The 17,494-nt window shown below is 41.0% G+C and overlaps 1 protein-coding gene across 3 annotated transcripts in view; it reads right to left on the reverse strand.

The window, feature by feature from the left end:
* LOC126483791 (endoplasmic reticulum metallopeptidase 1-like) overlaps window positions 1-17,494 on the reverse strand; it is a 237,637-nt gene that overhangs the window by 116,162 nt on the left and 103,981 nt on the right. For all 3 annotated transcript variants that reach the window (XM_050106960.1, XM_050106958.1, XM_050106959.1), the window contains 2 exons: window positions 5,149-5,269; window positions 4,641-4,943 (listed from right to left, as the gene is read on the reverse strand). In XM_050106960.1, the coding sequence (XP_049962917.1) occupies window positions 4,641-4,943; window positions 5,149-5,269 (424 nt within the window). The remainder of the gene's footprint in view (window positions 1-4,640; window positions 4,944-5,148; window positions 5,270-17,494) is intronic.

Genomic DNA, 17,494 nt, shown 5'->3' on the forward strand with positions numbered 1-17,494 from the left:
AAACTTCAGTAAAAAAAATGCTGAAAGCACATGTAACAAAAGCACCAAAAGCACAGTTTGGGATGCAAACAGGAAGACTTTCAACTGTGGTGCCAAAGCCACAGATCAAATAACTGCAAACACATGAATAAGGGCAACAGACTCTTCAATTGCAACAAGTTTGGCCAAATCTCACATGAATACATCAAGGAAAAGAATTGTAACAATGAAAACAATCAATTATTGATAAAATTATTTAATCGAATCGATAAAATATCTACTCACCAAGCTGCAGCAGAACACACACATAAACCACTGTTGTGATTGGCGAGCTTTTGGAGCCAATGGCTCCTTCTTCAGGCAGAAGGGTTAAAGGGGAAGGAAGAACGGTGAAGGAAAAGGACTGGAGAGGTCTATCAAAAGGGGTAGATTTTGGGAAAGTCACCCAGAACTGCAGGTCAGGGGAGACGTACTATACGGGATGAGAAGGAAAGACAGATTGTTTGGGACTGCATTGGATGAGATTTGAAAACCTGAGAGCTTAAAGGAGGAAGACAGGGTAAGACAGAGATTACTATTAAAATGTCACGCATGAGTTAAGAAGAGTGAGAAGCTAAGAGCATTGTACATAACAGAGGTGGGTGGGGGCAGAGAAAAATAGACGGGAAAGACAATTAAAGATGTAGAAACTAAAACGGAGTGAAGCAAAGAGTAGTTACAGTGAAGAAAAGCTGAGACGAAAGAAATTAACGTAAATGAAGACCAAGTGGGTGTTGAGAACCAAGGACATGTTGTAGTGCTAGTTCCCACTTGTGGAGTTCTAAGAAACTGGTGTCTGGGGGAAGAATCCCATGTGGCGCATGTGGTGAAACAAGTTCTGAGGTCACGAATCTCATTTTGTAGAGCGTGCTCTGCAACAGGATATTGTGAATTGCCAGTATATACCCTCTGCCTATGCCCATTTATCGTAATTGATAATTTGGTGGCAGTCATGCTGGTGTAGAAGGCTGAACTGTGTACATAATAGCGGTATATGCCATGTCATTTCGCGCATGGCTCTCCCTTTGCTAGTACATCTTTTGCCAGTTACAGGGCTGTTGTAGGTTGTGGTAGGAGGGTGCATAGGGTAAGTCTTTCAGCAGGGATGGTCACAGGGGTAGGAGCTGTAGGGTAGGAAGATGGATGCAGAAATAACATAGGGTCTGACAAGAATATTGCAGAGATTGGGTAGGTGAAGGAAAGCTACTCTAGGCACGGTGGGCAAAATTTCAGACAGTATGGATCTCATTTCAGGGCATAATTTTAGGAAGTCATGGCCATGCCGAAGTAGCTGATTAACACATTCCAGATCAAGATAATACTGACTCACCAATGGTGTTCTCCAAAGCTGTTATGTGGAGGGATCAGCAGTGCCAGGATTTGATGTGATGGCCTAGGAAATCTGCTTTTTAACTAGGCTGGTGGGGTAATTACGTGCAGTGAAAGCCGAGGTGAGAATGGTGGTGTATTGCTGTAAGGAGTCTGCATCTGAACAAATACATTTACCTCACATGCCAAGGCTGTATGGGAGGGAACTGTCAAAATGTAAGTATTGTTGTTTGTTGGTTGGTTTAATGTGGACGCAAGTGTGTAGCTGGCCTTTGGTGAGGACGAGACCAGCATCAACGGAAGTGGCTTGAGAGAACATCATATTTGTTCACATGGATGGTATTGTTATACATATTTAGAGTTGAAAACTGTGTGGAAATTACTTTTTTAAAATGGTAGTTCTTGAAGAGAGCTGTTGAAATTTTTGGGTGTGTCATACAGCGTTGACTAATTTGACCTTCAGAGAAGACAGACACCATTCAAAACTTTGCAGAACTGTAATCTATTGCTATGACTAACAAGATACTTTCAGTAGTTTATGTCAAGTTAATGTAAAATTACTCAGTGATTGCCAAACCCCTGAGTGGTCTACTCAAAAACAACCAGGAATGCAAGTTTGAAGAACAACAGGAACAAGCTTTGAAGATGCTCAAATACGTTCTTTCATTAGATTCAATTTTAAACATCTACAACCAAAAGTATAAAACTAAAAGAGGTTCTTACACCACTGAACTGATTTTAGAATGAAACATGTAGATGCTTTAAGTTGCTGTGTGAATGTAGAGTTTGGTTTTGCAGATAGTTTAATAGGCAGAATCAGAAAATTGAAATGAAGGACAGTGTTGTGGCAGTGATAAAAACATGCTCAAAGAACGAGCTTACAACAACTTTTTAGTAAGAGATGGGCTTCTTTTCAAGTTCAACAGAAGAGAAACTTTAGTGGTTCCATGCACTATGCAAGGAGATATCATCATCCAGTTTATGCTGAAAAAGGACGTTACTCTTTCAAGCAAACTGAAGAGAAAATGAAAACGAAATTCTTTAATGGCAAATTTGACTGACAAGATGCAACGAGTGATCTCCAAATGTATAAAATGCTTAACCACAAATAAGAAGTCAGAAAAGAAGGCAGATTTCCTTCACCATTTATTCAAAGAGTTTAAAAAGTGATATACACAGATCACTCTGGAACAATTCAGTTGACTCATAAAGGATGTAGACACATCCTAAATATTACTGACACATTTGTCAAGTTAAGTTGGCTGTTTCATGTAAAGACAACAACATTTAGTGATGGTAAATTAGTAAGGTGAAATCAGAAAAAAACTAATTTTCAGAGTCCACCCATGTAATTACTGATAGAGGGACTTGCTTTACTTCTCATGAATTCATGGAGCACTGCATGGCATAAGTAATTGAACTACAGAGAATGTGCAAATTCAGATGACCTATTTTTCTTTGCCTATCAACATTGCTAAGCTTAGCAAACAATGCAACAACAAATCGTACAAACAGTACCACGTGTTCATCATTCCATGAATTCAATATAAAACAGAAGCACTGGAACATGCCATTTCAGCTTTCGACAGAAGTAGAAATACATACACAGTATGACCTTCACATCACAAAACAATCTGAAGAACAGATTATTTATTCATATGATGATGAACACATGCAAATGAGGGAAGATATTAAATTAGAAATCAGTAAGTTTCAAGACAAAAATTGGGCTAGCTTCGATCAATGTCTGAAGAAGTCTTTTACATATAAATTTGGTAATCTTGGAGTGTAAAAGCAGCCACAATCTGGACCAAAATTAAAGCCGATAGCCAAGAATCTTGATCCCTTCCAGAGTTAAAAAAGTTTCAAAAAATTATATGTATGATGGTGGCTGAGAAGTGATAACCATGAGGGCACCTGCACTAGGACAACATGTGCCAAATTTATGTAATCCTGGCTGAGAGGCTATTCATCTCTGACTAGAATGATTATCATGATGATTGACTCTGGGATTTGGATGGGAGATTTAAAGGTTTTGCTACCAAAAAGACTGGTGACGCACCATAAATGCTGAATAATGCAGTGTCTCCAGAGATGGAGAAGAAATAAATATTGCTTATGGAGAAGAAGCAAGTTGGATCATCCTGTTTCTTTGTGTCATTTCATGAACATACGTTTGTAATCTTGATAATAAATAAATAATATATGTGGAATATGGAAACTGGAGATATGTATAAGATAACTTATTTTAAATCAGAGAAATAATAAAAGGAATCAGTTAAATTACAATGGAGAGAATGGCTGAAGAGTATTAACCTTCAGAAGGCAAAATTTCAGATAATGCTTACAAAAACACTTAGATGTAGAATTAAGTATTTCTAGTTTCCATGACTTTTACGTTCCTTCCTCGGGGAAGAAACAGGGATTGATAGTGGAAAGAAAGGTTACTCAGATCCCACTTTGACAGGGGGACCCATCTGTTTCGAGGATAAGAGGAGACAAAGACGAAGGGGAAGGCTTCAGAGAGCATACATAATAAATAGAAAGGGAAAAGACAAAGCTTTCAAATTATAACTGATTTTCCCCTTCCTTCTCATAGTTTAGGTCTAACTATGGCTGATGATGGTCGAAGTAGAGAGGATATAAAATGTAGACTGGCAATGGCAAGGAAAGTGTTTCTGAACAAGAGAAATTTGTTAACATCGAGTATAGATTTAAGTGTCAGGAAATCGTTTCTGAAAGTACTTGTATGGAGTGTAGCCATGTATGGAAGTGAAACATGGACGATAAATAGTTTAGACAAGAAGAGAATAGAAGCTTTAGAAATGTGGTGCTACAGAAGAATGCTGAAGATTAGAAGGGTAGATCACATTACTAATGAGGAGGTATTGAATAGAATTGGGGAGAAGAGGAGTTTGTGGCACAACTTCACTAGAAGAAGTTGGTAGGACATGTTCTGAGGCATCAAGGGATCACCAATTTAGCACTGGAGGGCAGGGTGGAGGGTAAAAATCGTAGAGGGAGACCAAGAGATGAATACACTAAGCAGATTCAGAAGGATGTAGGCTGCAGTAGGTACTGGGAGATGAAAGAGGCTTGCACAGGATACAGTAGCATGGAGAGCTGCATCAAACCAGTCTCAGGACTGAAGACCACAACAACAACAATGGCTGAACTCTCAACTCATATTTGTTCCCCCACAAAAACATTTCAGACAAGTTTCAGTAAAATCAGTACATGCATAACAAATAACCGAAATAAATATAACTTTAATTTAATTTTGAATGTAGTACCTTTCCCAACAAACATTATATTGTACACTGTTGTGTACAGTGATAAAATAAATGCAATCATATTTATTATGGTTCCAGTGAACTCTGAATAATACACCATGAAAAGTCCACCGACATCAGTGTAGACAACACGACCATCTGAGGCCTGACCCGGATTGGTCAGCTCATTGGAAGATGCGATTTTCTTGACGAGGGCAAGCATGTTGTCCCCAGTGTGTTGAAATGTTCCTTCAGGAATGTAGAATATACTGTCAAAGACTGTATGATACACATATCCATTTGCTTTATGTGCAAAATCCAATCCTGGAAAAAAAAAAAAAAAGTTTATGACAAAAAGTGTGTAGTTCACATCAACAAAAAGAAGAAAAAAGAAACAAACTCTATGGCACTTAAAGTCAGCTCTACCAATAGGCTTTCACTATGTTCTCTCATGCAACTGTAATGATAATTGATATCTTGTCACTGTTTTATTTGTGTAATGCATTTAAAAAAATCAATATTCCCTTACCTGATATATTACCAAAATCCCTAAACACTCTAAAATCTGTATCAGAAGGAACCAAACCACTCTGGAAAATTTCTTCTCCAACAACTGTACCATGGGGGTGAGGAGCAGAATCAGCATACATCTGTATATCAATATATGCACAATTACAGTACTAGAAAACAATTTCTGATTCTTCTGATTCAAAAACAAATAATTAATAAAATATTGTACCAATGTGGAAAAGAAAAAAAAGAATTTTACAAACATATGAAAAGGTGATATGGCCAACAATAGCAGCAGTAATGAAACCAAGCAGCTGCATCCAGAGGATGAGACACTAACTTACATTCCAATGACAGGGACAGCTTGTCTAGTGTCAGTCCAGCAGAGCAATTTCACAAGCGGGACATTTCCAAGCTGTAGGTGAATCACAAGTTAGATAATCTGCTTCTGTCAATTACAGCATTAAAGATAGGTTTGGATTCTGTTGAAGTTATTGGCAGTTCGGATTTTATGAGGCATGGCCTACACCTCAATAACAATGGGGAAAAAACTGACTGGGTTAACAGCAGAATTTTTAAGAGGCAACATTGTCACTAATGACAATATTCCTTTAGCAAATGGTATGAAGGTAGAATTTTTTAAGAGTTAACTCAAATTTCAGGCTGTCAGCATCAAAAGAAGCAAAAAAACTTGAATCTACAAAACTTTAAGGTAAAAAAGAGATTAACATAAACTTATCGCATCAAAATATTCAAAAGTTAAATTATAAAACCAAAGAACTTCTGATTTCCAGAATGAATTTTTACTTTGCAATGGAATGTGTGTTGATTTGAAACTTGCCAACAGATTAAAACTGTCTGTGAATCAGGACACATACACAGGACCTTTGCCTTTCAAGGAAAAATTCTCTGCCAATTGAGTTATCCAGACGCACCTCACAGCTTTACTTCCCCCAGCGCCTCTTTTCTAGTGAGACTAGCAACCCTGGAGGATTGAAGGAAAAAGATACAGAAGATGAAGATGGAAGACAAGAGACTAAGGGGAAGGCCAAGAGATAAGTGGCTAGAAGTAGTTGAAGAAAGCATTCAGAAGAAAAGACTGAACCACAGCAGTGTCAGAGAGGTGGTGGAAAGACCACAGAAGATGGAGAGGTTTGTGTTCCAAGAGGACTCTGCCACTGACAGGAAATGTACATGACCATCCATACATCACTTCAGTAACTTTTCAACATCAGGCTACTGCCTCAAGCCAAGTGGAAAAATCATTTGTTGGTCACATGGCCCCAATCTGAAGCTGCAGAACATAACAACTGTTTTCTTTCAATTTAGTAATCTGACAGAATGGACATGTTCCTACTCCACCTGTAAATACCAACTGTCACCAACTTTTTTCTGCAGGGGTGCCACATTCTGAGAATTGTCTTTCTTTTTCCTTGAAGATATTCTGCTACTAGAATTCAGCTGTGAGCAGTTTGTAGACTCATGGGTCCCTTTGGGTGTGACTTACTGGAAATCCAGGCTAGAATAAACAGTAAAATAGCTACAACATGTCCCTTGCTGGAAATTTAACTTATCTATTTATGCTTTAATACATCTACATGCCTATACCTCCCCCTTATCCCAACTGGGCAGCAACCACCCTGTGCCAATACAAACAAAGAATATTTACTTTCACAAAGTAATCTATGAAAAATGTCCAGTTATGTTATCCATTCTATATAGCAAATTTTTCTTCACCACCAGTATACAAACATGGCACCTCCTGACTGAGCTCCATCACATGAACATGCATTCATGCCAACGGTTACCATGCATGAAGTTGAATGGCACAAGCGGTAGAGACAAAGGTGAATGTAGAGGTGAAAAGGGCAAGTAAAGCAGGACAGTGAAATAATGTTACATATATATCTACTTATTTGTTATCTGTAGAGGTGAAAAGGACAAGTAAAGCAGGACAGTGAAATAATGTTACATATATATCTACTTATTTGTTATCTGTAGTGGTCTTCAGTCTAAAGACTGGTTTGATGCAGCTCTCCATGCTACTCTACCTTGTGCAAGCCTCTTCATCTGTAAATAACTAAAGCAACTTACATCTTTATGAATTTGCTTACTGTGTTCATCTCTTGGTCTCCCTCTATAATTTTTACCACCCACACTTCCTCCAATACTAAACTGGTGATCTCTTGATGTCTCAGAATGTGTCCTATCAACCGATCCCTTCTTTCAGTCAAGTTGCTCCTCAAATTCCTTGCCTCCCCAATTCTATTCAGTATCTCTTCATTAGTTAGAGGATTGACCCATTTAATCTTCACCACTCTTCTATAGCACTTCAAAAGCTTCCATTCTCTTTTTATCTAAACTGTTTATTGTCCATATTTCTCTTCCATACATGACTACACTCCAGACAAATACCTTCACAAAAGACTTCCTAATACTTACATCTATATTCAATGTTAACAAATTCCTCTTCTTCAAAATGCTTTTCTTGCCATTGCCAGTTTAGATTTTATATTCTCTCTACTTTAGATAACATCAGTTATTTTGCTAACCAAATAGCAAAACTCATCTACTACTTTAAGTGTCTCGTTTCCTAATCTAATTCACTTAGCATCATCTGCTTTGACTACATTCCACTGTCCTCGTTTTGCTTTTGTTGATGTTCATGTTATATCCTCATTTCAAGACACTGTCCATTCCATACAACTGCTCTTCTAGTTCCTCTGATGTCTCTGACAGAATTACAACGTTGTTGGCAAGTCTCAAAGTTTTTATTTCTTCTCCCTGGACTTTAAATCCTCCTCCAAATTTTTCTTTCCTTTCCTTTACTGCTTGCTCAATATACAGATTGAATAACATCATGATAGGCTACAGCCCTGTCTCACTCCCCTCTCAACTACACTGCATCCCTTGCATACCCCTCAACTCTTATAGCTGCCATCTGGTTTCTGTACAAATTGTAAATAGTCTTTCACTCCCTGTGTTTTACCCCTGCCACATTTAGAATTTGAAAGAGTATTCCAGTCAGCATTGTCAAAAGCTTTCTCTAAGCCTACAAATGCTATAAATGTATGTTTGCCTTTCCTTAACCTATCTTCTATGAGAAGTCATAGAGTCAGTATTGCCTCACAGGTTTCTACATTTCTCTGGAATCCAAACTGACCTTTCCCAAGGTCATCTTCTACCAATTTTTCTATTCTTCTGTAAAGAATTCATTTTCATATTTTGCAACCAAGACTTGTTATTAAACTCACTGTTCAGTAATTTTTACATCAATCACGAACTGCTTTCTTCGGAACTGGAATTACTACATTCTTCTTGAAGTCTGAGGGTATTTTGCCTGTCTTATACGCCTTGCATACCAGATGGAAGAGTTTTGTCATGGCTGGATCTTCCAAGGCTATCAGTAGATCTAACAGAACATCATCTATTTCCGGGGCCTTGTTTCGACATAGATCTTTCACAAGTTCTCACAGTATCATATCTCCCATCTCATCTTCATCTACGTCCACTTCCCTTTCTACAGTATTGCTTTCAAATTTACCTCCCTTGTATAGACCCTCTATATACTTCTTCCACCCTTCAGCTTTCCCTTCTCTGCTTAGGACTGGTTTCCCATCTGAACTCTCGTTGTTCATACAGCAGCTTCACTTTTCCCCAAAGGCCTCTTTAATTTTTCTACAGGTGGTCTCTATCTCTTCCTTGGTGAAATATGCTTCTCAGTCCTTACATTTGTCCTACTTCTTAGCAATTTTGCATTTCCTGTCAATCTTAATTTTTAAACATTTGTATTCCCTTTCACCTGGCTCATTTGCTGTATTTTTAAATTTTTCTCCTTTCATCAATTAAATTCAATATCACTTGGGTTATCCACAAGGATTCCTACTGGGCCTTGTCTTTTTACCTATTTTATTCTCTTCTGTCTTCACTGTTTCATCTCTTACAGCTACCTATTCATCTTCTACTGTATTCCTTTTCCCTGTTCTAGTCAACCATTGTACAATGTTCCTTCTGAATCTCTCAATAACCTCTGCTTCTTTCAACTTATCCAGGTCCCATCTCCTTCACTTCGTACCTTTTTCCAATTTATTCAATTTTAATCTACAGTTCATAACCAATAAACTGTGGTCAGATATTACATCAGCCCCTGGAAATGTCCTACAAATTAAATCCTAGTTCGTAAATCTCTGCCTAACCATTGTATAATCAATCTAAAACCTTCTGGTGTCTCCAGGTCTCTTCCACATATACAACCATCTTTATGATTCTTAAACCAAGTGTTAGTGATGATTAAAGTACACTGTGTGCAAAATTCTACCAGGTGGCCTCCTCTTTCATTCCTTTCACCGAGTCCATATTCATTTACAATTTTTCCTTGTCTTCCTCTCCCTACTGTCTAATTCCAGTCCCCCATCACAATTACATTTTAGTCTCCTTTAACTATCTAAATATTTTCCTTTATCTCATCATACATTTCTTTGGTATGCTCATCATCTGCGGCACAAGTTGGCACATAAACTTGTATTACTGTGGCAGGCATAGGCTTTGTGTCTATCTTGACTCTGATAAAGCATTCACTATTTGGTTCATAGTAGCTTTCCTGCATTACTATTTTCATACTCATTATTAAACCTACTCCTGCATTATTCCCATTTCATTTTGTGTTTATAACGCTGTATTCACCTCACCAGAAGTCCTGTTCCTCCTGCCATCGAACTTTACTAATTCCCACTATGTCTAATTTCAAACCTACCCATTTTGCTTTTTATATTTTCTAATCTACCTGTCTGATTAAGGAATCTAACATTCCATCCTCCAATCCATAGAATGTTTCTCCTGATGAAGACATCCTCCTGAGTAGTCCCTGCCCGAAGATCCGAATGGGGGACTATTTTACCTCCAGAATATTTTACCCGAGAAAACACCATCATCATTTAACCACACAGCACAGCTGCATGTCCTTGGGAAAAATTACAGCTGTAATTTCTCCTTGCTTTCAGTGGTTCACAGTACCAGCACAGCAAGGCCACTTTGGTTGATGTTACAAGGGCAGATCAGTCAATCATAAGGTGTTGCCCTTGCAACTACTGGAAAGGCTGCTGCTCCTTTCCAGGAACCACACATTTGTCTGGTCTCTCAACAGATACCCCTCTGTTGTGAGTGTACCTGCAGTACGGTTATGTGTATCGCTCTTTTGGGCACCCCTATCTGCTGCCCCCCTCCCCCTCCCCCCCTTTTCGCTCCACACCTACAAACAGCAACACTGTGCCAGACGAGCCCACAATGCCAGGACTGCTAAGCAAGTAGACTGGGGTTAGGTGTGGCCTCAAGTGGAGTGTATAGAGAGAGAAAGAGGAGGAGGAGATGTTGGGGAGGGGTAGCTGATGGCTCGGAGGGAAGCAGAGGGCGTATGTGATAGGAATGTCGGAGGGAGAGGCAGCAAGTGTACAGGACAAGAATGCGACACAGGGACCAGAGCCTGCGAGTTTGTGCACTGCATGATGGTGATGACATGGAGATGTGGATTAGGAAGGGAGACTGTTGGGTAGAGGGTGTGAATGCAGTGGGTTAGTAGAGATTTGGGACAGGAGGATTACAGGAGCATAGGATGTGTTACAAAAATGATTTCCCATCTGTGTAGTTTAGGAAAGCTGGGACTGGGGAAGGATCCACATGGCACAGGCTGTGAAGCAGCCACTGAACTCAAGCATGATGTGCTCATCAGCATATTCCACCACCGAGTGGTCAACTCTGCTCTTGGCCCCTCAGCAAAGTTGGTATGTGACATGGCTGCTTTCACCAGTGGTACTGCCTCAGATGAGATAGGGAAAACATCTGACAAGACTAGAGCAGGATGTGCTGGGTGAGTAAATCAGGCAGGTCTTGTGCCTGGATCTTGCACAGGGATATGACCCTTGTGGTAAGGGGCTGGGAATGGGAGTGGTATAGTGATCGATCACAATGTAGAATAGGTTGGGTGGGTGGTGGAATCGGGAGGATCGTGGATAGTATGTCCCTCATTTCTGGGCATGATCAAAAGCATCCAGACACCCCTAAAAACATATGTTTTTCATATTAGGTGCATTGTGCTGCCACCTACTGCCAGGTACTCCATATTAGCGAGCTCAGCAGCCATTAGACATTGTGAGAGAGCAGAATCGGGCTCTCTGTGAAACACACAGACTTTGAACGTGGTCAGGTGATTGGGTGTCACTTGTGTCATACATCTGTACGCGAGATTTCCACACTCCTAAACATCCTAGGTCCACTGTTTCTGATGTGATAGTGAAGTGGAAATGTGAAAGGACATGTGGAGCACAAAAGCGTACAGACCGACCTCGTCTGTTGACTGACAGAGGCTGCCGACGGAAGAACACAAATCATGCCGGTAAATGCCAAATGATGCCTCGCTTGGTGTAAGGAGTGTAAACAATGGATGACTGAACAGTAGAAAAAAGTTGTGTGGAGTGATGAATCATGGTACACAATGTGATGATCCAAGGCAGAGTGTACGTATGAAAAATGCCTGGTGAACGTCATCTGCCAGCACGTGTAGTGTCAACTGTAGTGTCCTGCAGTTGGCAGGAAAGAACTAACAGGCAATTTGAACACATCTTATTATCATTAAAGAAAAACACCTTTTTGCCATACACTAAGTGTTAAACACAAGAACAAACAGAAAAAAAGCCCACAACTCTTGTGATGGCAAACCAGATAAGGAAACAAGACATGGAAGAAATTACTGACCAAAAGCTACACTGCACAATACAAAATACAATGTGCTAATACAATGTTACGGTGAGTGAATACAATGCTAGGGCCACTGTAAGTACTGGCAGTTGTTCTGGCAGGAGGGTGAGAAGCCTCGGGAACCAGAACAGATAAGGAAGAGCGGAAAGGTCGACCATGAAGTATTTTCGCTGGACTTTTAACAGCATGAGGGGCAGCGCGATATGTAGCAAAAAAACGAAGCACTGCCTCTTCCAGCAGGTGATGGCTCAGCAGCTTATCAAGCTGGGTCTTGAACGTCCACACAAAACGTTCTGCCCGGCTGTTTGACGCAAGATGCAATGGGGCGGTATGGATGAGGGAAATTCCACTGGCAGTACAGAATCGCTTAAGCTCGGTCGAAGTGAACTGTGGACCATTATCCATAACAATCGTTTTGCGGAGGCCCTCAACAGCAAAGAGGTGCCAGAGAATTTTGATAGTCTCTGCAGAAGTGGTGTTCATCATGCGGGAGTCATAAGGCTATCCCGACCCGGAGTTGATCAGTATGAGCTACTGGGAACTATGAAACAGCCCTGCAAAATCCAAATGGAGACGTTCCCACAGAGCAGCTGCATCCAGCCACAAAAAATACTGGCATAGGGGTGCTGCCTGATGTGTCTGACATGGGGTGCAGGCGGAGACAAGGAAGGCAATGTCTTTATCCAAAATGTGCCAATAAACGTGCTGGTGAGCCAACTGTTTGGTGAGGACGATGCCCCAAAGGCCTGCATGGAGGAGGTGGAGGACACAGTGGTATGACCACCTGGGAATCACTACGCAAAAGGATGACGCCACTGCAGAAAAAAAGAGACTGTGCTGATGATCCCAAAAATGCTGGACCACTTTATCATGGATGCTACAACTGGTCAGCCAACCTGCAGCAATTTGGCAGTGGAGAGCTTGCAGCGTCTAATCCTGAGCAGTGGCCCGCCAGACCACAGTGGCATCCAACAGCAGCACGTCCAGAGCTGTGTCCATGTGGAAACAAGCCAAGGGGGAGGCGCTAAACTCACAGTCCACCCCAGCAGGCAGCTGGGACAGAAACTCAGCACTTGCATGCCTTTCAGAGGTGCGGAAGACAATATCAAAGTCGAACATCGCCAGGAAGAGTGCCAACGCTGGAGGCGGCGCACCGTCTGGGTGGACACAGAAGAACCCACCAGGTGAAACAAAGAAACCTAAGGTTTGTGGTCGATCTGCAGTGTGAAATGATGACTATACATGAAACTGTAGAATTTCACCAGGGTGAAAACCAGCACCAAAGCTTCTTTTTCAATTTCATTGTATTTCGTTTGAGTGTCGGTCAATTTTTTGGATGCGAAAGCCACCGGCCTCTCAACACCGTCAACCACTTGGAAGAGACCACACCCAGGCCATAGTCCGAGACATCAGCAGTGACGATTAACAGCCAAGGAAGGATTGCAAGTGGCCAGACAAGGAGTGCTGGAGAGAGCTGACTTGAGACATGTGAAAGCCTGCTCCCATGCTGTGTCCCAAACCCAACACACACCCTTGCACAATAAAGCAGTCAGGGGTGCTGAAATCTCGGTGTCGTGGGGTATAAAATGCCATTAATGATTGATTTGACCAAGGATGGATTGCAGATGGTTCACATTGGTGGAGCGACGCAGGTTTTGAATCACCTCAAAACATTCCTTAGACGCGTGTAGGCCACGGGCATCAATCGTGAACCCAAGATAGATAACCTCTTGCGCAAAAAAGTCACACTTTTCTTTCCGGCAATGCAGGTTAGCCTCAGAAAAAAACCGAAAGACCTGATCCAGCTTGTACGCAAGGTTCACCACAGACGAGCCACCAACGATAACATTGTCCAGATAACTGGCCGCCCCGGGCACCTGGCTTGTGAGATGTTCCAAATGACGTTGGAAAATGGCAGGGGCGCTGGCAATGCCAAATGGGAGGCGGTTGTACTGGAAAAGGCCACAGAGGGTATTAATGACTAGGGTCTGCTGCAATTCCTCGTCCAATGGCAGCTGCAAATAAGCATCACGCAAATCAATTTTGGCGAAAACAGTTGAGCCCACAAGACGTGTGAGTGTGTCATCCACCGATGGGACAAGATATGCATCGATGACAGAATGAGAATTGACTGTGGCCTTAAAATCACCCCAGCTGCATAGAGCACCATTCCGCTTCTCGACTATCACGATAGGCACCACCTAGTGACTGTGCATGACGGGAGAAAGGATGCCTTCATCTTGTAAGCAGCAAAGTTCCACCTGGAGCCTGTCTCGGAGAGCAAAGGGGACCGGGCAGGCCTTAAAAAAAAATGAGGGAAGAAGTTGAACATAACAGTGAAACCCTTCACCTCCAGTGTGGAGGATGCGAACAACGTTTCATATTTGCTGAGCAATGGGGTCAGGAGGGTATCTGATGAGGGAATTAACACTGCCTGTACCGCATCCAAGCACCAAAAACTGAGTAGTGAAGGAATGACCGTTGTAAGAGATTGGCGTGGGAAAAAATGCCATTGACTGATATATAGTGATTACTGAAACTGCACAAGGTGCAAGTGTACAGGGATAAAGCCGGCAAGCCCAAACGTTGGTATGTGGCACCATCCACAATAGAAATGGATGACACCAAGCCAATTTGGAAGACCACCGGAATATGCATGACCTCCAAAGTAAGGAGAAAACAGGTACCCGACTGGGGAGTGATGGAGAATACTTAGCCGTCAATGGAATGTGAGGCTTCCAAGTCCTGAGGTGACGATTCGTGACGAGCCTGTGCATCCACATGAAGTGTAGCATCTATGCGATGTTTTTGTGAAGCCTGGAACACCACGGCAATATGGCCCGCTCGGCTGCAAGCTGTACATCTGGGTGTGCTCCGACCATTGGTGAGTCCGGAAACAGTCCGGACAGGATGGAATCTGAGTGAAAGACTTCCTGTCACGGAGTGGACGAACGAATCAATGAGGCTCCCGCTTGGCACTAGGCAACTGGAGAGCTGTGAAAACAGTAGGATGAAGACGCAGTGGTTGTAGCCGGCGAGACTGTTCAAACGCATGAATGATCAGCAGACAGGTGGCGCGGGACAGATCCTGTAACTTCAAAATATCAGCCTGAAGACCCTCGTCTGGTGTGTAAAACACCACCATATCGCAAATCAACGAAGACGTGTAAGATTGCTTGCAGGCAACATTGGCGTACCAGAATTTACAATCCCGGGACAGACTCTGGAGTGTCGTAATCCATTCCTGATAAGTCCGACCAGGGGACTTTCAACAAGAAAAGAAAGTCTGATGTGCGGAGGTGACATGTATTTGTGCGTCAAAGTACTCAAAACGGCAACCGCTAATGTGAGTAAATGAGAGATCTCGAGGGGACTGCTCAGGATTCAATTGTTGAATTAGATGATACATCTGTGGACCGACTGTGGCTAAAAGAAAAGCTCAACTTCAGTTTTTGTCGTGGATCCCAGTGCCAGTAAATGTTGTTCCAACCGTTTGACATAATTTGACCAAGGTTCGACAGACCTATTGAAAGCCAGAAATGTCAGTGGAGCCATGGGAAAAGTGTTCAATTTTCCTGTGATGGAATCAACTCTATGAGCTATCTCCCGCAATGCTGGCAAGTTAGAGCACATTTCTGAATGCATGAGTGTTGCCTGAATCTGCTGTAGAGTTTCCACCAAGGACTGAAGAATCTCCTTGAAGGAGGCCATTCCATTCAAAAATGAAAATTGCATCTTCATCGCCAATAATGCAATAACAAACAGATAAAAAGCCCATTACTGTTGATGTGGCATACCAGATAAGGAAACAAGACAATGGAAGAAATTACTGACCAAAGTGACATCGCCTCTTACTAAGTTTTCTCTTCTTCCACAGAATGACCACAGCATTTACGAAAAGTTTATGTAACATCAGTATGACCTTATTGTAAAGTTGTCTTTGTAATGCCTTTTTTAAGCCTGAAGATAAGGTACTCCCTTGAAACATGTTGCTAAATAAATAAGTAATACAATAGTCAACAAAGTTTGTGACTGGTAGCGGTAATTTAAAAAAACCTTTACATGTTTCTTGAGGCAGTCACGGTCGAAAAATAGTCAAATTGGCTTCAAATGGGGAATTTGGATGATGCGTCGATCACTTATGAGAGTCGGCTACATTCCCAGCAACTGTGGGCTTTGAGAGAAACTGAAAGATGGCTTCTTACAGCTATTTGAGAGTCTATAATAATTTATAGTCAGATAATAATGGGAATCTGAATGCATCTGTGATCTCACACAAATGTGAGATACCCAGTGATGCAACAATTTTTCAATATCTTTAAAACTGCAGTAGTTAATATTTCACAGTGAATAAACATTTACACAATAAACATCTGAAACAACAAACCTTAATCACTTCATGCAATTTCAACAAATGTTATCTCAAACAATAGCATTGCACTATAGCTATCATCACTGAAAGCTAAGTGTCTGTATCTACAGTATTTTATTTATTGATTTACAATGTCTTTTAGTTTTATTATGCAAACGTTTGTCAGAACAACGCATCTACCACAATTAAACATCAAATGAATACAGCATGAATACTTATATTTTGTCATACTGCTGAATTTACTTAATGAACAGTTTACTATTTTGCCAGTAACTTAAGTGCTATTAAAAAACTGTGCTAATTTAAAAGTGGTCAGTTTCATGTGTTAGCGGATACCACAATTAAAAAGAGAACCACAAGCTGCTTCTGCTAAGAAGACATAAATAACTGTTTAAATAATATTTAATGGTAATCTGCAGTCATTTAGTGTGAGCGCGTGCACACACACACACACACACACACACACACACACACACACACACACACACACACACACAAGAATACTGGCTTATTTATTTATGAACCAACTATTACCTATATTTGTTATCAATGAATGTAACTGAATGTTTATAACATTTATTTAATTTAAATATTGTTATAATAGGTTGGTTAGTGTGGAAAAGTGGTCAAGATGAGTCAAATCATGCCTGTAGCATGTAAGAATGACATATTTTTGGTGGGGATGGCCTTCAGCTGAACACTACAGGAGTCAAGCAGAGACTGGAACTTTTCGAGCTCAAGGATGTGATTCCAGACACTTTGTGTCGAGTGCTGGAAGAAGGCAGACCTGCCTATCGTAACATCCGTGATTCAGTCATATAGGTGTTTGATTCTGGGCAGTGAACAGCCACTACCATACTTTAACATCTGACGGGATTTTATATTTCAAGAGGTCTGAATCTGCTTCATAGTAGGACCCTCTAACATTTTCTGCTTAAATTATGCAACTGAGGATAGACAGAGAATGAATAACTATTCTTCGTATCGCAGGTGATAATTTGTAAATTATGATGTTGAACTCTGAACTGTTTAGAACTGGTGAATTTTTCATATATTGTGATTATGAAATGGACTTGATTTTCACATATCTTCTATGACTATTTTGTTTGAGGATTTTGCTACCATTCTCTTAACAACCTCAACATGACTTTACTACATTTGATACAGGCATTTTCTGTCTGTATTTTAAATGAATATCATAGGGCCACTTCCTATTTGTATGAGATGTCCTTTATTGAACAAA

Source organism: Schistocerca serialis, chromosome 6 (genome assembly GCF_023864345.2).
Source record: "Schistocerca serialis cubense isolate TAMUIC-IGC-003099 chromosome 6, iqSchSeri2.2, whole genome shotgun sequence".
Classification (NCBI taxonomy): domain Eukaryota; kingdom Metazoa; phylum Arthropoda; class Insecta; order Orthoptera; family Acrididae; genus Schistocerca; species Schistocerca serialis.